This window comes from Dreissena polymorpha, chromosome 15, assembly GCF_020536995.1.
Source record: "Dreissena polymorpha isolate Duluth1 chromosome 15, UMN_Dpol_1.0, whole genome shotgun sequence".
NCBI classification, from domain to species: Eukaryota; Metazoa; Mollusca; class Bivalvia; order Myida; family Dreissenidae; genus Dreissena; species Dreissena polymorpha.
The window spans coordinates 49,746,836-49,772,959 of record NC_068369.1 but is presented as its reverse complement, the minus strand read 5'-3'; the positions used below and the strand labels follow the sequence as shown (position 1 = coordinate 49,772,959).

Below are 26,124 nucleotides of genomic sequence, written 5' to 3'. Positions count from 1 at the left end.
GCAAATAGCATACAACTGAATGATATTCTGCTTGCAAATAGAATGTTCACCTTGGTTCTGAGTAGGGGAAAGGTTAAGAATGCGATATATATTATTTCAATATAGTCGCATACACTGTTGAAATTTAATCAAAGTAAATTGTCATGAACTTTATAAAATTTACACAAGTTTAGTTACATTTCCTTGAGAGTTGAACGGACGCAGAGGTCTGCCCCTTGTTGTTTGTGACCTGACAGTCGTACTGGCCGAAATCCCCAGCGGTCACAGACTGTATTTCTAAGATGCCTCTGTACTGGGCAATAACCCCCGTCAACTCCTGCCTTTGAAATCTCCCAGACGTGTTGGCAAGCACCTGAAATGGAATTAGCAAATGAGCCTCTGCCAAAAAGGGGCTAAATACATGTGCATTAAGTGTGAACACAGATTAGCATGTGCAGTCCACACTGGGTAATCCGGGAAGACACTTTCCGCCTACCATGGATTTTTGTTTAACCCTTTCCACCTCAGAAGCAAAGTGAAAATGGCTTTGTGCAAACAGCATAAAACCAGAACAGCCTGCGAATAACTCGCAGTCTGTTCAGGTTTTATGCAGTTTGCTGCTCATTAGTATCTAAGGGTTGGAAATGAAGCCTTTAAAACTTGAATTTAGTAAGAAAAGTCTTTAATTAAATTTAACTTTCTATGGGACTACAAATGCGTTAACATACGTTATCTAAGTGGGAAAGGGTTAGCAGAGACTTCCTTTATAAGAAAAATACCATAAATGCGGACAATGTCGTCCCTGATTAGCCTGTGTAGGCTGCAAGGGCTCATCTGGGATAACCATTGTCGCAAATGCATAAAGCTCCTTTTTCCCAGGGTGGGACTCAACTAAATTTCTTGAGAAATGAGGGAATTGTTGGCTCCACACAATTTTGCAGGGAGACAGCCTGGCAACCAACAGAGCTACTTCTAAGTTATCCTCTATGTTCTATTATTAAAAACACTAGTATTATATATATAGCTACCACTATTTATATTGTGAAACAGACTACGGCTCCCACCAACGTCAACCCTGTACCCTGTTTTCTGATACCGCACTTCTATATTAAACGTCTTAGCAGTAGCACGTGTTGTGTTGTTATTAAAATTAGTTATCGGACTCGGTAATGCTCATTAGAGTTGACATTTATATAAGTCATAGACACAATAGTGTCATAAACATAAAACACTCTACTTGCGGGGCTATGACCACACAATCTTCACATTTATATTCTTGTTTATTGTATACTTTCCGTCGGTTTAAAAGAAAATTTTGGTGAATTAAAATTGATAAATCACTGTTTCAAACAGTAAAATAAACAGTAAAAGTAATCAATAATTTTTACTGTTTTACTGTGAAATGACGTAACTGTTATGACCAAATGATGTCATTATTCCAGCGAAATTCTCCAGTTAAACTCTTTAACAATGTAAATAAATGGTGGAAAAAGCATACAAATGAAAGGAAAATGTTTGGTTTAGGTGGAATATTGATTAAAATTCACTCATGACAAAAAAAAAAAAAAATATTTTGACTTTCACCGTGCCACTCGTGAAAATATAATTTTATATGACCACTCGTGAATTAACATCGATATTCCACCGAGTCCAAATACCCTTGATTTCTTCATATAAGATCTCCCACTGCTAATTATTCACCAGCTTATTGTCAGAATTTAGTTTTAAAATAAGGATAACAATTTTAACTGCTCTAATCTTTGAAAGCTGATAATTGGAATCTTACTCACAGAACACCAAAGAAAATGGTAGCATTGTTATTTTCATTTTTCTTATAATTTATAAATTGTTTTTTTTGTTTTTGTTTTTATCATATACTATGCTGAATAAGGAATATCAATATTTTAAATAACTGTGGCAATTTTTCCATAACAACTTTTCCCTCTTTCTCATATTGATACAGTAAATTAAACAGAGCGTAAACAATACCAAAATGAAATAAGGCAATAATTTTGATGCGATGGAATTACTAATACAAAGATATACATATACAAATTAGTAACTCAATGTCTGAAATAGTGAAAATTAGCACTCAGTTATTATAAGATGGAGAAGTATCCTGCTGGGTTAAGTGTGTTTTGGTATAAGTTGTTTTTTTTATTTTAGTACGCTAACCTGTCCATTTTGGCTCCAGAAGAAAGTTGGTGGTGGATTTGCATTTGCGATACAGGTCAGGGTTGTCTTCTCCCCAAGTTGAGCCGCAACTCTCGCACTGGATTTGATTAACGGCTCGACTGTAACCACAAAACATGATTACAGCTAAGAATCAGTGATCAATTGGGCCGCAATCTAGTAAAAATGGGCTTTATGCATGAGTGTTAACTCTTTCAGTGCTGGAACCGAATTTTCAAGGCTTTTGCAAACAGTTTGGATCCAGATGAGACGCCACAGAACGTGGCGTCTCATCAGAATCCAAACTGTTTGCTATTCTGATAGTATTTTTTGAAAAAAAATCGAAGAACATTTTTATTTAAGAAATTCAGCAGACCACATTTTAGCAGACGACAAATTTCCCAGCATGCAAAGGGTTAAGGTTGTCCCAGATTAGGCTGTGCAGTCCACAAAGGCTCATTAGGAACTACACTTTCCAAGTATATGTTAATTTTGGTTCAAAGGAGGTATCTTTTAACTCTCTCCATGCGGGAACCGAATTTTGAAGGCCTTTGCAAACAGTTTGGATCCAGATGAGACGCCACAGAACGTGGCGTCTCATCAGGATCCAAACTGTTTGCTATTCTGATAGTATTCTTTGAAAAAAATCGAAGAAAATGCTAATTTTAGAAATTCTGCAGACAACATTTTAGCAGACGACAAATTTCCCAGCATGCAAAGGGTTAAATAAAATAACAGTGTAGTTGGAAAGTGTTGTCCTTGATTACCCTCTGCAGACTGTAATATTAATTTTGACATTATGAGCTTTGGCAAAATCTTCGATTTTATTTTGCAAAGCTTGCTGCATTTTTACATATTTTAATTTGTAATTTTTGTTAAAAGTTTTATCATGTGATCTAATAACAAATACTGTTGTTGCTTCAATGTTTTAACTCCTTCTGTACATAAGGCTTTGTTTTGAGAGGCATGGGTATTAAGATACGACCAATATAGTTTTAACATCACGAAGATAGCTACATGATGGACTGAACATTGAAAGGTCTAGGTTCTTACATTCAACAGAGAGACGTATGTTCTGCGACTTTGGCTGGGGCGTTGCTGCAGACGACACCACGCAAGTGTAGTTACCAATGTCGTCACTCTGTAGCCGGTTCTGGTCACGATCCGATCCTGTGAGCAAACATTAATGCATTTTTAATAAAAGCTGCGCCATGAGCGCATGATACGCCCGTCGTTCGCCAATGAAGTAGTAAGGTAATAAATAACCCTTTGAATCATTTTTTTACTTCAGTTTATTTGTATTTGAATACATGGTTTATTTTATAAGTACATGAGCATGGAAATCACGAAATTTTGACGAACAAAGTCCCATAACTCTGGAACGACAATTCAGAATTCCGTCAAAAACGAAAGGGGATCAGGGTTTATCAATATTAAGATTGTGTTGAAATTTGAAAAAAATCCATCGAAGGATATTTGAGCTACAGTAGGACATTCAATGAAATCACGAAATTTTGACGAACAAAGTCCCATAACTCTGGAACGACAATTCAGAATTCCGTCAAAAACGAAAGGGGATCAGGGTTTATCAATATTAAGATTGTGTTAAAATTTGAAGAAAATCTGTCAAAGGATATTTGACGTAGCGTACGACATTAACAGACGGACGGACGGACGGACGGACGGACGGACAGACGGACGCGGGGTATACCATAATACGTCCCGTCATAGACGGGCGTATAAAAAATCCATCGGGGGATATTTGAGCTACGGTAGGATACATGAACAACAATAACATTTAAGGTCACAGTGACCTTGACCTTAGAATGAATGACCTTGAAATGACCAGTGGTCATCTAAGTGTGCTTGCAAACCTTCATGTCAAGTTTGAAGACTCTATGTCCAAGCATACCAAAGTTATAACAATTTTAACATTTTAACATTTAAGGTCACAGTGACCTTGACCTTCAAATGAATGACATTGAAATGACCAGTGGTCATCTTCTAGTACTGGCCAATCTTTATTTCAAGTTTGAAGACTCTAGGTACAAGCATACCAAAGTTATAACATGAAATAAGAACTTTAACATTTTTACATTCAAGGTCACAGTGACCTTGACCTTCAAATGAATGACCTTGAAATGTCCAGGGGTTACTTACTAGTTCTGGCCAACCTTCATGTCAAGTTTCAAGACTCTAGGTCCAAGCATACCAAAGTTATAACAACTTTAACATTTTTACATTCAAGGTCACAGTGACCTTGACCTTCAAATGAATGACCTTGAAATGTCCAGTGGTTACTTACTAGTTCTGGCCAACCTTCATGTCAAGTTTCAAGACTCTAGGTCCAAGCATACCAAAGTTATAACAACTTTAACATTTTTATATAGCTACAGTAGGACATTCAATGAAATCACGAAATTTTGACGAACAAAGTCCCATAACTCTGGAACGACAATTCAGAATTACGTCAAAAACGAAAGGGGATCAGGGTTTATCAATATTAAGATTGTGTTAAAATTTGAAGAAAATCTGTCAAAGGATATTTGACGTAGCGTACGACATTAACAGACGGACGGACGGACGGACGGACGCGGGGTATACCATAATACGTCCCGTCATAGACGGGCGTATAAAAATGTTAAAAAAACCAAGAACATTCCACACAAACATCAAAGACATCAATCTATGGTGTGTGACCTTGACCTTCAACCCACAGACCTAGAATGCAAACTTTGCCTTGAGAAATGACATATAAATCCAAGTTTACCAAGCAAATCATTTTCAAAACCTGAGTAACTGGAAATTATAAGGGATACAATTCAAATCTCTCAGACCAAAAAAAACACCAGAGTTATCCTTCTTGTCAATTTCAGAAGAAATCTGAAGGCGTCAATTTTCAGAACATGAAATTGTAACGTTTTAAGTGTTAAATCTGATTATCAATGAATCAAATCACTATGTTATTAGGTTTTTGGAAATAATTTGATAGCGTTAAAATGACTGTTTCTAAAAAATGATATAAATACAAAATAATGTAATTTCTGTTTCTTTGTTACCTTTGAAGATCAGATAATTGTAAATTATTGATGTTGAAAATTATCAAGTTGTAAATATTAAACAAAACATTTTTAAGAAAATGTTGAAAATGGACTTATATAAGAAAATTTGATTGTAACATATTCATATTAATTTCGCCCTGTTGGTGCAAAAAAAGGTACCATGTCACATTAAAATTAGAAGGCACATGGCACCTTTTTGCAACAATGGGGCGATTTGTATTTTTTCTTTTCTTCTTTATTCACTGAATGAAGACAATTAGGTCAATAATTAATTCAACTTAGGAACTTGCATTCCTGATATTCAAGATTTCAAACAAATATACTCAATTACAACCGATTATGCAAAAGAGGTTAAAATAATCAATACATCAAAAAGCAATTAAGTAAGAGTTAAAACCAAACACAATGCCGTTCTTAAAATCGCAAGACTTACCAATGAATCTGATTCTGGTAGTGACAGTGTATTTAAACTGACTGTAAGAGCTCTCAGTGATTTCAGTATACAGATTGGTCAACGAAGAAATCGGCACGGAATCTTTAAACCACGTCACGACAGGTTTTGGCCGGCCCTCAATTCGATGCTCCAACACGACGTTTGACTGAGTGATGGGAACTGTCAACGAACCATCAGACGGCATGGATCCAACAAACACTGGAGCAGCTGGAATTAATTTTACACAGAGTGATGTCATATATCAATATCATATGATGTCATATATCAATATCATATTAGCATAAATGAAATTATAGTCTGATAGTGGTACATCATGATAAACAAGAGATGTGTTTGTCAGAAACACAATGCCCCCTACTGCGCCGCATTGAAGCCATATATTTGACCTTTGATCTTGAAGGATGACCTTGACCTTTCACCACTCAAAATGTGCAGCTCTATGAGATACACATGCATGCAAAATATCAAGTTGCTATCTTTGATATTGAAAAAGTTATTGCAAAACAGAATGACAGAGTGGCAGAATGACAGACAGACAGGCCAAAAACAATATGCCCCCAATCATTCGATCCGGGGGGCATAACAATTATAAAATACCAAAATTATACAGGGATTGGTGAAGGGGATTTGAATTTAAAACAATAAGAGGTACAAATAAAGAGGTAAAATAATACACAATAATAATTAAAACTTAAATTGGAGTTCCATTTTACATTTTTGGCATAGGATCACTGATGACTCAAAAAATGACACAGTTTACTTAAGGCTTTGGATGCATTGAGAGCCAAGTACTGGTTCTTCTCAGGAAAATAATTCAAGAGTGTCTCAATAAGCCTCAGGATTTGTATGCAATCAAGCTTAACTAAATAGGTCTAAAATAAAATGCTTCTCACCGTTAACTTCCACAGTGACCGTGCTTGGTGCCCCAACGCCAATCTCATTGCTCGCCTGACATGTGTAGTTCCCGTTGTCAGCCAGTCGCGTTTGACTTATCATAAAGGTCGGATTCGGTGACGTATGGATGACACTACCCGGGGTTTCCGCCCGCCACCACCGGAATTCTGGCGCAGGATACCCGGGCTCGCTCAGGCTACAGGTCAAGGTTAAGGACTGACCCTCATTGACAGCTGCTATTGGTTGTATAGTGGCACCACTGGGTTGGTCTGAAACATTTGTTCAATTGAATTACCCTATCACTGTTTTTTCCTAAATAAGCAAACACACTTATATTTCTTCATATAAAACATTTTAAGAGCTGAATTATTTTAAAGACACAAACAGTTATCCTAAGATTTTGTGTGTGTTTTTTTAGTAACAATTTCAGAACACAATAAGTTATTTCTCATAACTATGTTCTCCCACAAAATAAGGTTTAAATCTTATAAAATTCATAATTAATAAGTTTTGTGGTTGTCTTTCATGTATTTATATTTATTTCATTTACCTTTTTCACATGTACTAAATTCAGGAAACATATTAATCTTAAATGTTATTGCTATGAGCTAAAAATCATTTGTAACTTTAATTTTGTATAAAATTGCTTTATAAAAAAAGGTTGGGGCTACAAACATCTTATCCAGAGTGTAGTGTAGCCTTTTGTCAAAACGTCTTCTGCAGATCCATCGGACGGTTCCAGTCGATTCCTTGCTGTGCATGAATAATTCCCTGCAAAGGTCTTGCTTGCAGAGAACACAAAGTTTGGACCGTTGTACGAGATCGACTCGCCGATTTTGTCCCATCGAACTTCCATGGGTGGAGGGTTTGAAATGACTGCGCATGAGAGATTCACTTGCTCGGATATGTCCTTGATGACGGAACTTGGCGCTGTTACCACTGGGGGATCTGCAGATATATTTTACATATTTTTTAATGTTTAGCACGAAACTGCACTATCTAATGTTAAGCAGATATCATAGTTTTAATTTAACAAAAGAGTTGGCCTAAATTATTTTAAAAACAGAAATGTCACTATGGACTTTGTCTGTACTTACACAGCACACATGAAAAAAACAACATGTATAAAAGAGTTTCAAAATGGACACAAGAGCTGTCTCCATTGGAAGACATATGCCCCCGAAAAACGCTTTTTCGTAACCTAAAGTAAACGCAGATTTCAAAACCTAAACGCGGAGCCTAAGTTCAAGGTCAAAGGGGTCAGAATTTGTGTGCGTATGGAAAGGCCTTGTCCATATACACATGCTTACCAAATATGAAGTTTACATCTGAAGCGACATAGAAGTTATGAGCATTTTTCGAACCTAAACTCAACAGTGGGACGGAAAGAGGGAAGGTAGGACGGATGGACGGACGGACAGACAGACAGACAGTGCGATCACTATATGTCGTCCTTCAGGGGCATAAAAAATGCAATGTTTCCACTCTCAAAATTATAATGTTTTGATTTATAGGAAAATACTGTACAATTATTATTTATTGTGGGACATAAATTTTTATTGATTGAGTTTTGACACACATTTAATAAAAACACATCACAAAATTACCGACGTAAACTCAACTTTTTTTCCTGAATTTAGGAATCCACGAGTTAACATGTCCACGAAAGTCATGTTTTGAAAGAGCACAAAATGACAAATTGACAAATATAAACGATCTAACGGTAAATCTTTTGCAAAGTATTTGTGTTTTATTTACAGCTTTAATCTGATACTTACAACATTTATTGAACAAAGTTTGAGGCCAAAATATCTCAACCAAATAAACAAAACCTGTACTTACACAACACGTCTAGCACAACCGAAGCGTTGACCTCATATCGTTGTCCCGACACACGGTTTGCTGCTTTGCACGTGTATGTTCCCTGGTCTTCTTTCTTCACAGACGGGAATGTTAGCGTCGTAGACTGCACTGTAATCAAGAATACTGTACTGCATCAAAGTTGGAATGCAAGTATTTGATAGAAATTATGTTCAAGATGAGCCAGTGTTTTTTTTCCCACCATTTTGGGCATGGGGCCGGGTCCCGTTGGCTAGGGAAAAATGGCTGCTGTGACCAAAATTGTGAAATTAGTGTTGTTGTTTTAATGATGACAAATGCTTCAAAAATGAGAATAAGGGTTTTAAACATTAACTTTAATAAAGCTTAACTTGTAGAGCTGCATGAAAGATAAACAACATGTTGCTCTTTCATTGGGAATAGGGAAGAATACCAACCCGATTTTTTAAGGGGGGAGGAAGGGGGGTATTTTACCAACTAGCTGGGTTACCAGCATTAAGTGCACAATCTAGGCCAGCAATTGGTTTGTGGCCGGACTGGGGATTGAACCTGGGATCCTTGGAATTGTAGTCCAGCATTCTTCAAATGGAGCTAGCCAGGCTTGGCCAAGGAAACATAAATAAAGGAATAAGTGAATCAATGCCTATAGGAAGGAATTCGTAACTAACACAACACCAGTTATTTGGCTGAGCGAGAGATCAAACCTGCCATCCTTAGATTTGTAGCCCAGCTCTCTTCTACAAACTGAGCTTACCGACCCAATAAATATGAGCATATAACAGCGAAAGTTTCAATGTGGAGCTATGAGGAAGTGGATAATTTACGGTATGTGTATATTTTGTAAACAGGCTTTTTTGAATAAATATAATTTAAATGTTCTTTGAATTAATCGAAAAAAAATATCCTACCTGATTGAGCGATATTGTTTTTGTACCAGGTGAGCGATTCGTAGGCGGGGTTGGCGTCCACAAGGCACGTGATCGTTACGCGGGAACTCTGCTTCGTGCGGTACGGGGAATATGTTGGAGTAAAACTAATGCTGGGCGAGTCTGTAATAGAAACATGACGTGGAATATGTCAGGATAACAGTTATTTACAATTATTAATATTAAATTTTGTTAACTTGATTGAAGTCTGTGACTTTTTTATATTTCTTCTAGCTAATGATTTTTTGTTCTTAAAATATTAAATTTCTGCTAAAGAAGTGTATCGACAACTAAAAAATATTATAAGTGTCCAAGGGTTATTTTTATATTTGAATTTGAATTTGTACTTTTCAGGTTAAATGATTAATTTTAAATCCATCACTAAACATCAGATTTGAAGAGCTATGTTTATTAAAAAAAAGGGATTATTTATACTTTTTAACGAATTATATATAAATAAATTAAGAGGAAAAATGTAAAGATTAATAAAAAAAGTTTTATAAAGAACTCTTCATCTATACTTACATTGCACATTTAAAATTTTCGGACTAACATGTGGATTATTTTGATTGGCCGCATTAAAAACTACACAGGAATAATTAGCACGATGATCACTTCGTGTCAAGTTCACTGTCAATCGACTAGATATCACACCCATAGGTTCACTGGGCAATGTGACTATAGCACTATTCACGGGTTGTCCATTTCGCAACCACTGGATTGTGGGTGTCGGCTTACCGCCGCTCGATGAGCAAGTCAATAATATCACAGAATTCTCGACGAATGGCTCTGTCGAATTGATGCTAAATGTGGGCGGATTAGGAGGCACTGAAAGTAGATATTAGTTTAATAGAGGTATTTGTTGGAAAAGTAAACAATATTTATATACTTGTAAACAATAATTATTTTATCTTTATTTTATGAAAAAATATTTTTTTTTAATTAATTAATATATTTATAAAAAAAAGATGTATTTTATAGTAAAATGTTAATTTGCAACATTAATTTTTTTAATGTTACAAAACAAAAAAATCATTGAAATTGACATTATTCAGATTATCATGGTTATCAACATGGAAAGCAACTCTTTTATACCAAAATCTATAAATGTAGGAGTTCCTTCCCTTTCTAGAAAATGCATCATGAAAACTCTGCATAAGAGAATGGCCTTCAATTTAAACTATGATACCAGAAACCAAAAGGAAATTGGCTATTTCTAGATTTTATCCATGTTATCACATGTTCAGTGGGAAATTTTTCAAAAGAAACATGTTTACACTGTGATGTTGTTTGTAAAGGCTATGCATACCTTTATTTTCTTATTTTACGATACAAAACAAAGTTTGTTTGTTTTTTAACAGAAATAGTAAATGCCTTATTTCAAATAAGGAATTAAAAAAACAACATCAAATGAAACAAAAACACTAAGAATATAGCTGTAGTGTAGGATATTATAGAATCAAGTTAACTTATTTTTCCCTTTAAACAAGCATACATGTACATGCGCTATCACATTTTACTATGTAATAATCAGTTCTATTACTTACCATTTACATTTAATTTCACTTGTATAGTGTCAAATGAGAAAATCTGACAATTATAGTAGGAATCATCCTCCAACTGCACATTTGAAATGTGTAGATTGTTTCGACCCGATTCCGTAAAGTCGACGGAATATCGACTAGGAACCTGGCTGCCGCTGGCATTGCCATTGGCGAATATTACAGCACCACCTTTAGTCCACATTAACAATGTGGCTGCCTGGTTCCTGTATCTAATCTCACACGGAAACGTCACATCTCCACCAATCGTAATGTTCCGATCTGTCGGCTGTTGGACCCATTCGATGGCACCTGAGGTAGAGAAATACAGAAATGTTTCAATGAAAAGTATTTGAGTCAGGCTCTGGGAAAACTGGGCTTAATGCTAACGTAGTGTCATCCCAGATAAGACTGTTCATTTTGCAAAGTTTTGGCTAAGACAGGAAGTGTCATGCTTTTTAAGGCCAAATTTGACCTTTAACCTCTAAGCTTTTTTATAAACCAAATTTGACCTTTGACCTCTACGCGTGACCTTGATCTTTAAAGCAGATGTATGCAGGTTAACATGCAACACCCTCCACTCATTATGGTTTACATTTTGTGCCTTAAGTCATTCTAACATCAATGAATATGTGGAAACTTTATTGCTGAGGCAGGGAATTTTGGGATGGACTCCTGACAGACTTACAGACGGACAATGCGCCTGTCATATGCAGCTCTTCTTTGAAGAAGGGTATAAAAACAATCAATCTGTAGTTTTGATATAGTTAGTATGATGTTTTGAATATCAGGGGATTTAATAGGATCTAATTTTGTGGTCAAAATTGCAAATATTTTGTGGGGGCATATTGTAGATTTTGTAATGTTGAATGAGTCTAATTTTCTCACTCAGTTAACTACCAAACAAAATATACTAGTATACTTATGCAATTATCACAACTCTTTTATTCGCACAATAAACAATACCATAACTTAATTATAATATGAAGTCAAACAAGATCAAATAGTACCAAAACGGGCCTCAAACATGGGACCTCTATACCCTGGCAATAATGTAAACCTTTGATCCCTTTCATGTCTTACCTCGTGAACTAATAAACGTAGATGTTTGAAATCTAGACCTTAACTGTTAATTCCTGTTAAATGACTGAACTGTTATGATAAAATATTTTACATTAAAGCAATTAATTGTTGACTCTCCAGTTACGACCAACTCTTGGCATTGTGTCCAATGTTGGTCAGTCAAGAAAGAGTTTGGACAAGGAAATCTACCAATATTTGCTTAACCCTTTACCACTAAGATACATATTTTGATGCATTCGTAGTCACTTAGAAAGTTAAATTTAGTTAAAGACTTTTTTTTACTAGATTCAACTTTTAAAGGCTTCATTTCAAACCCTTAGATACTGATGAGCAGCAAACAGCATTAAACCAGAACAGACTGCGAGTTACTCGCAGGCTGTTCTGGTTTTATGCTGTTTGCATATAGCTATTTTTGCTTTGCATCTGAGTGAGTAAGGGTTAACCCTTTGCATGCTGGGAAATTTGTTGTCTGCTATAAGGTCGTCTGCTGAATTTCTAAAATTAGCATTTATTTCGATTTTTTTCAAAGAATACTATCAGAATAGCAAACAGTTTGGATCCTGATGAGACGCCACGTTCTGTGGCGTCTCATCTCGATCCAAACTGTTTGCAAAGGCCTTCGAAATTCGGTTCCCGCGCTCAAAGGGTTAAAACTGGGAATTGGTATTGTTATTTTTGCTAAGAAAAACTTAAAAATTGAGAATAAAGGTGTTTTCAATAGTATATTTACTAAAGGGCAACTTATACTGCTGTTAAGGGACATGAACTTAAAGATAAGATTTATTTTTTACTTTAATCCTTCGATCGGTTATTTAAGGCAGTCGTTTGGGGGAAAATAAACTTTTTGAGATTGGTAAGTAGGTGCAATTTCAGCCCAAAATTTAGCAAGGCACACACACACAGAACTAGATATTCCATTTATTATTAGCAAGGATTTCTCTTTTTATTACTCAGTACCATTTCGGACTGCTACAAAGTTTTTACCATCATTTTACTTTATCATTCTTGTAATTATACTATTTCTCCTGAAATAATGTGCAAATGAATCTCAATGTATTATTACACAACTTGTTTTAACTTTTTCACATAATTTTATTTAACTTTTTGCTGGTTAGATTTCAACTATTCTAAAGTAATGAATACTTGAACATGTATATTGTGGAGAATAGAGAGTTTAGTTTTGTAATAATTGATCATACACCTCACCTTTAGAAATAATTTGAGTTGTGCACTGGGAAAACAGGGCTTAATGCATGTATGTGACATGTAGTCTCAGATTAGCCTGCGATGTTGCACAGGCTAATCATTGTATTTTTCTATTTAAAACATTTCAGTTTAGGCTCAAAGTGCAGACCGCACTGGGATGACACTTTACACACATGCTTTAACCCTTTGCATGCTGGGAAATTTGTCGTCTGCTAAATTGTCGTCTGCTGAATTTCTAAAATTAGCATTTTCTTCGAATTTTTTTTCAAAGAATACTATCAGAATAGCAAACAGTTTGGATCCAGATGAGACGCCATGTTCTGTGGCATCTCATCTGGATCCAAACTGTTTGCAAAGGCCTTCAAAATTCGGTTCCTGCACTGAAAGGGATAAAGCCCCATTCACAAAATGCCTACAATTGAAAAGGGCCATTAAGACAAAAGAAGCAAAATGAGCAGATATTAATTAACTAAAGACAAGGACATAATTATATCAATACAAACATTTATTGTGGGTATCAGTCAGAAATTTTATTTTCAGAAATGCAACAGTCTTTTAAAACAAAACAGTTGACCAACTTAAGTTTTCTGGCGAATGAAATAAGAGACCAAACAATTTATTTATAATGAGTAACTGCACTTTGATATGAAACTAGATAAACAACTTATGATTAGATGCAACCGTTGAGATGATGAATACAGACTTTACAGCATTAACTGAATGAATATTCCTTTGAATGAATATGACAAAAAACTTGTATTACAGAAGAAATCTTTGATGATGACGACAACGAGGAGGAGAAGGAAGATTATAAATTTTGTGATTATAATGCTAGAAACAAGATAAATGATGATGGTGATAAAAAGGATGATAAAAAAGAAATGGTCGATGCTTTATTTTTCTAGTGACGAGGGTGATAAAATAAAGAAAAAGAATTAGAGGAAGAAAGTGATGATAATGATGATGATGATACTGCTGCTGCTGTTGTGATGATTATGATGATGACTATTACATGTATTTCATTGAACATGCAGCAAACCTTCAGTAGACTAAATGTACAGGATCCTTATCAGTATGTGACTCATATATGAGTCAAACAAAAGTTTATTTAATGTCCTAGCAATCAATGGAAAGGGTGGATCCATCATTACATTCAGGAAACTTAAGACATCTTGTATGATGGAAAAACTTCTTAAAGATAACAGATATGTAAAATGCAGCTGTCTATGTGTCCTAAAAACTAATGAACTCTGTTACTTTGAGGTCTGGTTATTTTTGTGGCTCTCTGATATGTTGAACTTTATGCAATGGGCATAAGGCAGATATTGTGTTATGGGCAACAGAAAGATTGCTTATCCAACAATGAACATGTGTCTAAGAAGTGGTGTGATTCCATGGGAATTATAAGCTTGGGCTTGTTTTCATACATAAAGATTTTCATAAAAATAATACCTTTATTATCAGTCTTGTGAATTTTTTAAGTTAAAATATTCAAGATAAGATTTATGAATTGTCATTCAGATGACATGCACATTATTTATAAATTTATAGTTTTATACAATACATTTTATTGCATTGGTCGATCAAAAAAAACTTAAACTGATTTATAAACCTTATAATGTTGACTCCACCTATAAAATAATGAGCGATATCCATTGATTTATTTTCTCATCCTTCCATTTCAAAGTTCATTAACAATTCTTAGCAAAACAAAACAAAATAGATATTTTACATATTTTAAACCACTGCACTGTTTACAAATGATAAAGACTAATAACACTAATGAGGTATCAAACAAAAATGATAAATGCAGCTGTGTACAAAACATGTTAACTCTTTCAGTGCTGGAACCAAATTTTGAAGGCCTTTGCAAACAGTTTGGATCCAGATGAGACGCCACAGAACGTGGCGTCTCATCAGGATCCAAACTGTTTGCTATTCTGATAGTATTCTTTGAAAATTTTTGAAGAAAATGCTAATTTGAGAAATTCAGCAGACAACATTTTAGCAGACGACAAATTTCCCAGCATGCAAAGGGTTAAAAAAAAATTGTTGAAAGCACAACTGATACTTGTAAATGAAATAACATTTTGTCATCTTTAAGCCTCCCTCTTCAAAAACAAGGCTTAACCCATTTATGCCTAGTGGACTCTCCCATCCTTCTAAATTGGATCAATTTATTTCCAAAATTAGGGATGTCTAGTATATTTATTTCTATATTTAGAATATTTCTTACAGAAATTCCTTTAAGCAAACAGTGCAGACCCTGATGAGACGCCCCATCATGCGGGGTCTCATCTGGGTCTTCGCTTAGCAATGGCCTTTATCTAGACACTAGGCATAAATGGGTTAAAGTGTCATACCAGATATGGGACGACACTTCGCATATTTTTGCTAAGATTAAGGGATTTTCTTTAAAAGAAAATTACAATAAAAGCGGAAAGTGACGTCCCTGATTTAAGTCTGGGCGGACTGCACAGGCTTATCTATCAACTCTTTACTGCATTAAACCCAGCTTTCCCAGCGTAAGGCTAAAAAAATTATTTTATTTTAATAATTTAATTTAATATTTTAATATAAAATGTTAAATGCGATAACTGTAAAGGAATATTACTTGTATCAACAAAAAATTCACTTACACAAATATGTAAAATATTGCAATAACCTTAAACTTTATGTACTGATATATTGTTCAACTTATTTAACTTGTGAATTTATTGTTTATTCATCCATGACTTAACCTGGTGGTCTCAATAAAATATCATTTGCAATAAGCCTATGACATGTGAGTGGATTCAATATACTAACTAGATTTCTACATGCCTCCTAAATTGAAACGGTTCCCTCTGCCCTTACCCATAATTCACTATCACCTGTCATCCAATCTTTTGAAGTTTGTTCCAATTTAAAGGTTACACTCTTTTTTACAATATAATGAATTATGTAAGATCAAGGTCCTACCTGTTAATGAATGCTTTTTTATGGTCAATAAGGTAAAAATTTGTAAAAGTTCTGATTTAAGACTTATAAAAATGTCATAATTAGTGGAAACTACATGTACTAAGATTACAATAAACTAAACAGTATTATATTTACTTAGGCTTATTACAAATGTTATCAACATTATATTTTTTTAGGTTGAACTTTGAGAGCTAGATTATAGGGAAATGAAATAAATGTATCTTGTTAAAAATATTTATTCACTATTTTTGGAAAACTAAATCGGTGTGCAATTTGCGCAATAATTTAGGAAAAGTATATACTTTTTATGATTGGGAACAATTCAGCTCCAAATCTGACAAAAAACACGGTTACTGTACTTTTTGAGATGGGAATGGGGCCATATTTGGGCCCTAAATAACACAAAAAATTACTGCTAAATTGCATTGGTTACAATCAACTAAATTACCTCTGGCAACAGAAAGCACACTCGCAGCTACAAGCACACATTGTAGGAATGTTCGCAGAAAGTAGTCCGAGCCGCTGGCACCATGCGAGTGTAGCCACATCGTCATGACAACCAACTTGACATCACTCGGGGTCCGCAAAACGTACCGTACCAAACTAAAAAGTCTGTATTTCAAAAGTCCAATTAACGACGTCTTACACAATCATCTCTTAAACTTAAGACAATAATGATTTCAAAAATATTTTCCAAATTGGATTTTTTTTTATCATTGGTCACCAATTCACACAAAATTATATAAGGCACTGTGTGAAGAAATGGCTGCGTCTGACGGTCACATGTCTGACATAGTTCGGTCTTGGACACTCCCGAGGCTTGGAGGTTAGATTGTATCAGGCCTCTTACAACCTTAGAACCCAAACCCTGTACAACCTTACAACCCAAACCCTGTTGACTTTTCTTGAAGTATGACCCTATCTGATCTTTCTTGTCTGTTTTTATTATGCTTCCTTGTCGGCCTTGACTGACCTATGACTGTTTCACTTGACTTCAAAGTCCTATAGCCAGTCTGTCTTGAGAGGCCTCAACTTGTTTCTCCCTTTTCTTCACTGACCTGCTGAAATCACTTCCAACTTGACTTGACTTGACTGAACTTAATGTTTTGCTTTCTTTTATGAGCCTGAAGATTCTTCAACCTTGACTTGACTGAACTTTTAATTTGTCCAACTTAAACAGTAAATCTATGGACCTCTTCAGACCATGCTGTCACCACTGGGTGTAACCAATACCACTTCTTTCCCAAGAGGGTACAACCAATTCAGCACTGGGTAGAACCAATTCCATGCAAGAAGTGTTGTTTATGCACCTGCCACTATTGTCACCTGTAACAAACAACAAATCAAAAGCATTAGATAAAGCTGTGGAGGTGCAATAAACACCAGGGACCCCTAAGGACCAACATGGGATGTATTACTCTGTGCCTTAGTGCTAATTGTCCAATAAAGCTCCATTCAATACACAGACTTGGCAGATTACTGAGATATAGATAGATTGACAATCTCAGACTCTCCCAAAATCTGATCACTAATTGACATATTTATTGACTTGTATTTATTTATTGGCATAATCATTTTTATGTTTACTTTTTTTTGCAGAAAATCTTTATATAAAACTTGACATATTATTCTTGATGTACCATTTTTTCTTTCTTGTAACATAATGGTCATCTTTGCATATGTTGACATGTAAATATTCAAAATTTGTAAATTTACTGGGTTTTTTTCTGTTTTATTTAATCCTTTTAAGTCGATTTAGAGAAATATAAGTGATTTCCATGATTAAACAGAAACAATTACAGTGAAAATTGTGGTATGTTTTATTGTGAAATGACAACGATTTGTTTTATTATTTAACAAAAAATTTTAGTTTAAATAATAAATGTAAATAAACGGTGGATAAATCATATAATAAAATGAAATTTGCTGGTTTTCAGAAGATAATAGATTTTCATTCACTAGTGAACATATTCATTTCATATCATCAATTTATATCACATCGTGATTTTACCAACAAATATCTATATCATTTTCATTTAAATTATGTATAAGGTGCTTTTTGCATTCTTTGTTGTTTTCTTGTATACTTTTGCTATTATGTTATACAAAATTTAATGAGTTCAATTGCCATTTTTGTACTCTACATGTTTTATTCAAATCTATCTGTTACCGATAGCCCAGATTTACATTTGTACAAAAATCATTTATGTTATAATCTTAGTGATCTGAGTACTAACAAATGAACAATATACATTAGCAAAAAACTAACATTTTATTTCATAAGATCCTTTGTATTTTTTGAAAACAATATATCCTTGTACATATATACCTTTGCACCAAATCCACGTTTTTAAAATCACTTAAAATTCCTAGCTAGCACTCTTACAGTGGATTCAAACAAACAGCTGACTTCTTTGAGGCTTGAAAGCTAACTACCAAGTACTTCTGCTAAAACGCTTCTTGAAACTGATATAAAATCTCTATAAAAAGATGTATATCTGAAAAAATCTGTGATAACAACTGTTGATAAATGATTACTATGTACGTTTTTTGCAGACATTTCCGAAAACACAGACATTCAGTTAGAATTTATCTGAGAGGTTTTTATGATAACATCAAAAAATTATATGCATGCAGATGTAATTTAATTTTTAACCCTTAAAGCGCTGGAGCTGAATTTTAAAGGCCTTTGCAAACAGTTTGGATCCAGATGAGACGCCACAGAACGTGGCGTCTCATCTGGATCCAAACTGTTTGCTATTCTGATAGTATTCTTTGAAAAAAATTCGAAGAAAATGCTAATTTTAGAAATTCAACAGACAACATTTGAGCAGACGACAAATTTCCCAGCATGCAAAGGGTTAAGATTTTGCCGCTTAAGCAGAAGATGAATCACAAACAGTTTAAATAGATCTTAAATATTGGAAATAAATATAAACAATCAAATTTACTTTTTTCTTTACATTCTTTTCACATGTCAATAATTTCATAGTTCCATTTTTCTGTATATTTTCACGGCATGCCATTTATTATTATCATTTCAAATCTTAATGATAGTTTTGTTAAAGACTGGATTTTCATGTAGAAGAGACTTCCTTTAAACAAAAAATTCAATTTTAGCAGAAAGTCATGTCCCTATTAAGCCTGTGCAAACTGCACAAACTAATCTGTAACGCACATGCATTAAGCCCCCTTTTCCCAGAGTGCACATGCATTAAGCCCCCTTTTCCCAGAGTGCACATGCATTAAGTCCCCTTTTCCCAGAGCGCACATGCATAAAGCCCCCTTTTCCCAGAGCGCACATGCATAAAGCCCCCTTTTCCAAGAGCGCACATGCATTAAGCCCCCTTTTCCCAGAGTGCACATGCATTAAGTCCCCTTTTCCCAGAGCGCACATGCATAAAGCCCCCTTTTCCCAGAGCGCACATGCATAAAGCCCCCTTTTCCAAGAGCGCACATGCATTAAGCCCCCTTTTCCCAGAGTGCACATGCATTAAGTCCCCTTTTCCCAGAGCGCACATGCATAAAGCCCCCTTTTCCCAGAGCGCACATGCATAAAGCCCCCTTTTCCAAGAGCGCACATGCATTAAGTCCCCTTTTCCCAGAGCGCACATGCATAAAGCCCCCTTTTCCCAGAGCGCACATGCATAAAGCCCCCTTTTCCAAGAGCGCACATGCATAAAGCCCCCTTTTCCCAGAGCGCACATGCATAAAGCCCCCTTTTCCCAGAGCGCACATGCATAAAGCCCCCTTTTCCCAGAGCGCACATGCATAAAGCCCCCTTTTCCAAGAGCGCACATGCATAAAGCCCCCTTTTCCCAGAGCGCACATGCATAAAGCCCCCTTTTCCCAGAGTGCACATGCATTAAGCCCCCTTTTCCCAGAGTGCACATGCATTAAGCCCCCTTTTCCCAGAGTGCACATGCATTAAGCCCCCTTTTCCCAGAGTGCACATGCATGAAGCCCCCTTTTCCCAGAGTGCACATGCATTAAGTCCCCTTTTCCCAGAGCGCACATGCATAAAGCCCCTCTTCCAAGAGTGCACATGCATTAAGCCCTATTTTGCCAGAGTGAGGCTCATGTGCTAAAGCATGATGATTAAAGGATGATTAAAGTTCTATGATTGTCAACACAAAGCTTTGTACTACTAATGTACAGTTGCAACTAAAACCTGTAGAATGACACAACTTTGAGCAACCATGACTTATTCAAGCACCTGATAACAACATTTCTCAAGGGAGCTAATTAAAGGCCCCAATGCCCATTATTACTGCCAAAATCCAGGGATTCCATCTGGTCCATTCGTTCTTCACCCTGTATCAACATTGCCCAATTATTCATGCTACTAGGGGTTTGCATCATTTAACACTTGGATTGTTTCCCTGCCCGATGTAAAAAGATCTCAGTAAGCTTAACTGCAGTGAAATTTATTTTAAATTACAGATAGTTTAGATAGTTTATTAACAAAATATTGATTACATGTTCATTGTTTTCACTCTTAGATGTAGATAAATTAACAGATTTCACATACATAAGATAATGAGAAAATTTCACTTACATAACGTACTTAATTTAAGATTCCCATTACGTTCTTAATTTAAGATTTACCTAAGATGCTTTGCAAATACTGGTCCTGTTTTAAAGAAAGAAACCCAGAAACCCTTATCATGGAAATATGATGCTTTATGAGTAAAAGAGGCTATTTGTGGAAGCTGCATGAATTTTCTCATGGAACCATATTTCATATTATCAGATGTTACATTAAAACAGGTTAAACACATTATCTTAATTAGGATGCAAAAGTCTAAAAAAGATTAGAAGAAAGTTGTACAGAGATAACATTCAGCTTAGGTTTCCATCTTGACTTCACACTCTGTCATAATTGAGAGCTGCCTATCTGAATGCAATTAACTTGAAAAAAAGGAGAAACATAAAAATCCTACCAGCTACATAAATATGCAACAATACAAGTTAATCAACTGGTCTATGCTTGACTCCAAAATTGCAATAACATTTTGCAATAACATTTCCAACTATCAAAACATCTCTTTAAATCCGTATCTAAGTGGTAAAGGGTTGAATACGTATCTAAGTGGTAAAGGGTTAAATACGTATCTAAGTGGTAAAGGGTTAAATACGTATCTAAGTGGTAAAGGGTTAAATACGTATCGAAGTGGAAAAGGGGTTAAATACGTATCTAAATGGTAAAGGGTTAAATAGATATCTTAGTGGTAAAGAGTTAAATACGTATCTAAGTGGTAAAGGGTTAAATACGTATCTAAGTGGTAAAGGGTTAAATACTTATCTAAGTGGTAAAGGGTTAAATACGTATCTAAGTGGTAAAGGGTTAAATACGTATCTAAGTGGTAAAGTGTTAAATACGTATCTAAGTGGTAAAGTGTTAAATACGTATCTAAGTGGTAAAGGGTTAAATATGTATCTAAGTGGTAAAGGGTTAAATACGTTTCTAAGTGGTAAAGGGTTAAATACGTATCTAAGTGGTAAAGGGTTGAATACGTATCTTAGTGGTAAAGGGTTAAATACGTATCTAAGTTGTAAATGGTTAAATACGTATCTTAGTGGTAAAGGGTTAAATACGTATCTAAGTTGTAAAGGGTTAAATACGTATCTAAGTGGTAAAGGGTTAAATACGTATCTAAGTGAAAAAGGGTTAAATACGTATCTAAGTGGTAAAGGGTTAAATACGTATCTAAGTGGTAAAGGGTTAAATACGTATCTAAGTGGTAAAGGGTTAAATTTGTATCTAAGTGGTAAAGGGTTAAATACGTATGAGCAGAGTAGACTGCTCAGGCTTATATGGGGTGACACTTAAAACACGTGCGTTAACTCTTTCAGTGCTGGAACCGAATTTTGAAGGCCTTTGCAAACAGTTTGGATCCAGATGAGACGCCACAGAATGTGTCGTCTCATCAGAATCCAAACTGTTTGCTATTCTGATAGTATTCTTTGAAAAAAATCGAAGAAATGCTAATTGTAAAAATTCTGCAAACGACATTTTAGCAGACGACAAATTTCCCAGCATGCAAAGGGTTAAGATCCAATATTCCAGAGCAGTGCGCATATATTCTCTTTGTGTTTTTATTTTTATTTTCACAGTTAATTTATCATTATGCCGCTTTAAAAGCAACAAAAAGCAAGCCGAGCACACACATAATCAACAATTTCCTGACAGTTTCCCACCTCAGGAAGCACTCAAGATTTCAAGAGCCCGTATCAGTTATGATCATTTCTTATCTAACTCACATTTTATGCCCTTCCAGTTTTTTGTATGGTGCGTGCCTGCCTTTTTTTTGTGAGTGCTTTTTTTTCTTCGTAATATTATTTCTGGCTTCTGTCTCAAATGCTGCTTCTTACACCGGCTGTTGTGATCAATTTATTGAAGAGCTTAAATGCTGTGAATTAGATGGAAGATGGATCATCACTTGAAATGTAGCAAAACAATTTGGGAGCATTTTGACATAAAATTAAAATCTGGTATATAACGGTTTCAAATGTCTTTCCATCTGCAGGATGAAGTTGAATGAATAACTGTCTTGAAATAGGCCTCTTAAAGATTCTAAGGGTTATTTAAACATAAATAACATGACATTTTTGTGTTTAAAAATTCTCTCAGGTAAAAATGTGCATTGTAATCTTAACTTTTATTTTTTTTTAGTTTGAAGATTTTCATGAAATTACTTTCATATGTATTTCAAAATTCTCTCCATCTATTAGAAGTGTAAAAATGGTGCATTCATTTTCTTTTAGATCATAAAATAATAATGTTATAATAAATGGATTAGCATCACTCCTAATTGGTAGAATTTAAAAGGACTGTCAACCACGACGACAAAGAAAATAAAAGGTGTAAAATACTGTATTTAAAGCCCAATTACCAGTACATCGAAAACAGACCCCTGTGACTCAAAGTACAGCTTCAGTCAAATATTCTGCAATTTATCCCATATGTAAATGAGACGCGCTCTGTGAAAAGTTTTTTATGCATGTGCGTAAAGTGTCGTTCCAGATTAGCCTGTGACGTCTGCACAGGCTAATCAGGGACTAAACTTTCCGCTTTTATGGTATTTTTCGTTTTTTAGCAAAAATCCAGTTTAAGCGGACTGCACTACACATATGCATTTAACCTTCTTGTTACAGATTTGAGCAACATCATCTCAGAAACATAATCAAAATATAATTTACTGAAAGGTTACCCGCTGACATTCATCCCAGAGTGTCGAAATTGGCGACTGTTAGAAGAAACCAGCACCGTTTGACGCAGTTTCTAATTTCACACACTCGACTTCAAATTAAATTCAAACTGTCACTTTGAATACATGCAATGTTTCATAGTAAACTTTATAGTAAAGTACCGGTAGGTTGTTTTTTTCTGGTCGATACTTTTTATTTCCTCAGTTTATAACAATTTACTCAGTATCTTATTTCTTACACTTAACTTCAAATGAAATAAATAACTGTCACTTAGAATTAATGCAATCCTTTATAGCCAAGAGTATGTTTTTTTCAGGTTGACACTCTGTATTTCTTCCGTTTATTTCAATTTTATTTCAATACTAGATCTCCAAAATAATGTGTCAAAGTAAAAGCTTAAAATACTTTATTTTATGTTTAAACTTCACAATATCACACTATCTCCAAAAATTCCAAATTATTTTCAGAGCATCGGGAAGCCAACACTTTATAATTTTATCATCTTCAAGTCCACAACCAACGTTTTTATTTATTTATTTCCTGTGCAATGTATGCCCACTGAAAAAATCAACTAAATGGCATTCCGACAGTCAGAACAGCACCATAACACCAGTTTGCACCTCTATTCAGAAAAATAGCTATAAAAATCCCCAACAATGAACTGTCTATCACATATCCATAGGATGTCTAGGTCTTTTATTGGCCGCTAAATTGCCCACCTTTTACAATCCTGGTTTTATGGCAGCCCCACCAATAAATAATGGTTTATCTAGCATGTCTGTTCAGTTCATACAAACTGTTGACAAGCTAAATATATGTTTAAACTCTTTTTTTGGTGAAAATAAACCCATAAAACTACTATAATTCTGATAGATTATTTACACTTTTCATATTAAACACTTTTTTGGAGAAAGTTCAACCTTTCTCAGGTTACACGAGTCATAATTAGTCTTCTAACAGATATTATTATAAATTAATGTACCCGGTATTCCTTCTATCAAATAGTTCAAGAGTTCTTACTCCACAAGAAGATTGACTTTAATTTGTTGTTTTTTTAATTCAATAGCATTAAACATTTTTGTTGAAGCAGCAACATTTTCTGATTTCATTGATTTTTCCTAATATGCCCACACATTGGTTTACAAAACCTTGGATTTTCTGATTTTAGCTTATCAAGAGCCTGAGACTCCAGGATTTCCCAATTTAACATGATTTAAATTAATCAATTATTTACTTGTTGCCAATCTTATTTTATAACTGCCCCCCTTAATTGCTTGTTGCCAATGTAATTAACTTGTTTCCCTCCTTATTGAAGTTTCCGTTCTTATTAAGTTTCTCTTATTTACTTGTTTTCCTTCTTATTTACTTGTTTCCCTTCTTATTTACTTGTTGCTCCTACCAATATACCAGGTCATAACTTTTATCATAAGTGGAAAAAACAGATTAAGAAAAATAAAACGTTAAAATTTAAACTTATTTTTTTTTTTTAAACCGCAATCCCAAAGCCCCTAACAAAATTCAAAGAGAAAAGGTTTACTTTATTTTGTAAAAGAAAAGTTATCAATGCTTAAAATTTTAATGGAATCTAAAACAACTAACCACACATATCAAAAACAGAACACGTGCCAAAAAGCAGTGGTTATAAAGAGCATGCCAAAGATAGAACAAACAATAAAATAATAAATCGTCAATTGTTTAAAGAAAATATTTCGAAACCGACCCTCTTAACTTTCATTGTTTTAGAAAATAACACTTTTATTGCTATGATAGGACCCCACTTATCTTTGAAAGACAAACAAAAACACAGGGTCCTTAAAACTGTTGAACAGAACAAATGTTAGTAAAAGTAAAGTGCCTAATAAATATTGATAAGAGGGTGAATTTCAGGCTTGGGAAGGGATATTGCCTCAACTGAAACATTTGCAATATTTTCAAAAATGGCGGATCAAAAATAATTTCCCTCTTTCGTGACCTTAATCAAAGCTGGTGACTTGCTATTTAATGAATTATAATCAAACAATCATATGTACAATCAGTAGGTGTGTTCCCCTTATTTGATTTTTCTTTATTTAATCGATGCAATTGGTTTTACTAGAAAATTAAAAGCTTCTTCCATTCAGATGCCATACAATTGGTGTAAACAAATCTATTGGTCAATCCATTCAAAGAACCATAATTGCCTAGACTGAATGTTCAAGACACTTCATAATTTCAAAATCTGACCCAAACAGTTTACAAAAACTCTCTTTAAATTATCAGAAATGTCCTTAACCCATTTATGCCTAGCGTCTAAAAAAAAGGCTATGGCAAACAGCGTAGACCCAGATGAGACGCCGCATGATGCGGCGTCTCATGAGGGTCTGCCCTGTTTGCTTAATGGAATTTCTGTAAGAAATATTCTAAATATAGTAAAATAAATATACTAGACATCCCTAATTTTTTAAATAAATTGATCCAATTTAGAAGGATGCGGAGTCCACTAGGCATAATGGGGTTAAAATTATTAAAAACTAATGCATATACCAAACGGCTACCAAATTTTGGACTTATCATGACACACCGCAGACTACTTCAGTAGCCCAGTTATCACTGGCAATAACAGCCCGCCTTTCCATACACTGCAAGATAACAGCCTGATATGGCAGTCTGGCAGGGCCCTTTTAGTGATGACAGACACAACACTTTCCTTTTCACCCAAGCGGATGCAGATATATATGTATCCCCCACACTTCACAGCAATATCATGTCATGGAGAACATGTATGCGTAAACATTAGATAATAGAACGCAGTAACA

At 34.8% G+C, this 26,124-nt stretch overlaps 1 protein-coding gene and 2 long non-coding RNA genes across 7 annotated transcripts in view; all 3 read right to left on the bottom strand.

Annotated features, from left to right (window-relative positions):
* Positions 1–16,941, bottom strand: part of LOC127859517 (hemicentin-2-like) — a 44,457-nt gene extending 27,516 nt beyond the window's left edge. For 2 of the 5 annotated variants that reach the window (XM_052397017.1, XM_052397020.1), the window contains exons 1-11: positions 16,566–16,941; positions 10,874–11,179; positions 9,852–10,154; positions 9,309–9,449; positions 8,404–8,532; positions 7,237–7,509; positions 6,561–6,830; positions 5,647–5,874; positions 3,205–3,321; positions 2,155–2,273; positions 178–352 (exon numbers count right to left, since the gene is read on the bottom strand). In XM_052397017.1, the coding sequence (XP_052252977.1) occupies positions 178–352; positions 2,155–2,273; positions 3,205–3,321; positions 5,647–5,874; positions 6,561–6,830; positions 7,237–7,509; positions 8,404–8,532; positions 9,309–9,449; positions 9,852–10,154; positions 10,874–11,179; positions 16,566–16,671 (2,167 nt within the window). In that variant the 5' untranslated portion in view covers positions 16,672–16,941. The remainder of the gene's footprint in view (positions 1–177; positions 353–2,154; positions 2,274–3,204; positions 3,322–5,646; positions 5,875–6,560; positions 6,831–7,236; positions 7,510–8,403; positions 8,533–9,308; positions 9,450–9,851; positions 10,155–10,873; positions 11,180–16,565) is intronic. The other 3 variants (XM_052397016.1, XM_052397015.1, XM_052397014.1) reach the window with 2 other exon arrangements.
* LOC127859557 (uncharacterized) lies at positions 3,426–4,793 on the bottom strand. Its single transcript, XR_008039449.1, has 2 exons — positions 4,432–4,793; positions 3,426–4,286 (listed from the first exon to the last, which is right to left on the bottom strand). It is a non-coding gene; the product is annotated as an uncharacterized LOC127859557 (long non-coding RNA).
* A 53-nt stretch (positions 16,942–16,994) lies between the features above and the next one.
* Positions 16,995–26,124, bottom strand: part of LOC127859541 (uncharacterized) — a 32,928-nt gene continuing 23,798 nt past the window's right edge. The window contains exon 3 of the long non-coding RNA XR_008039432.1: positions 16,995–17,443. This is a non-coding gene — a long non-coding RNA (uncharacterized LOC127859541). The remainder of the gene's footprint in view (positions 17,444–26,124) is intronic.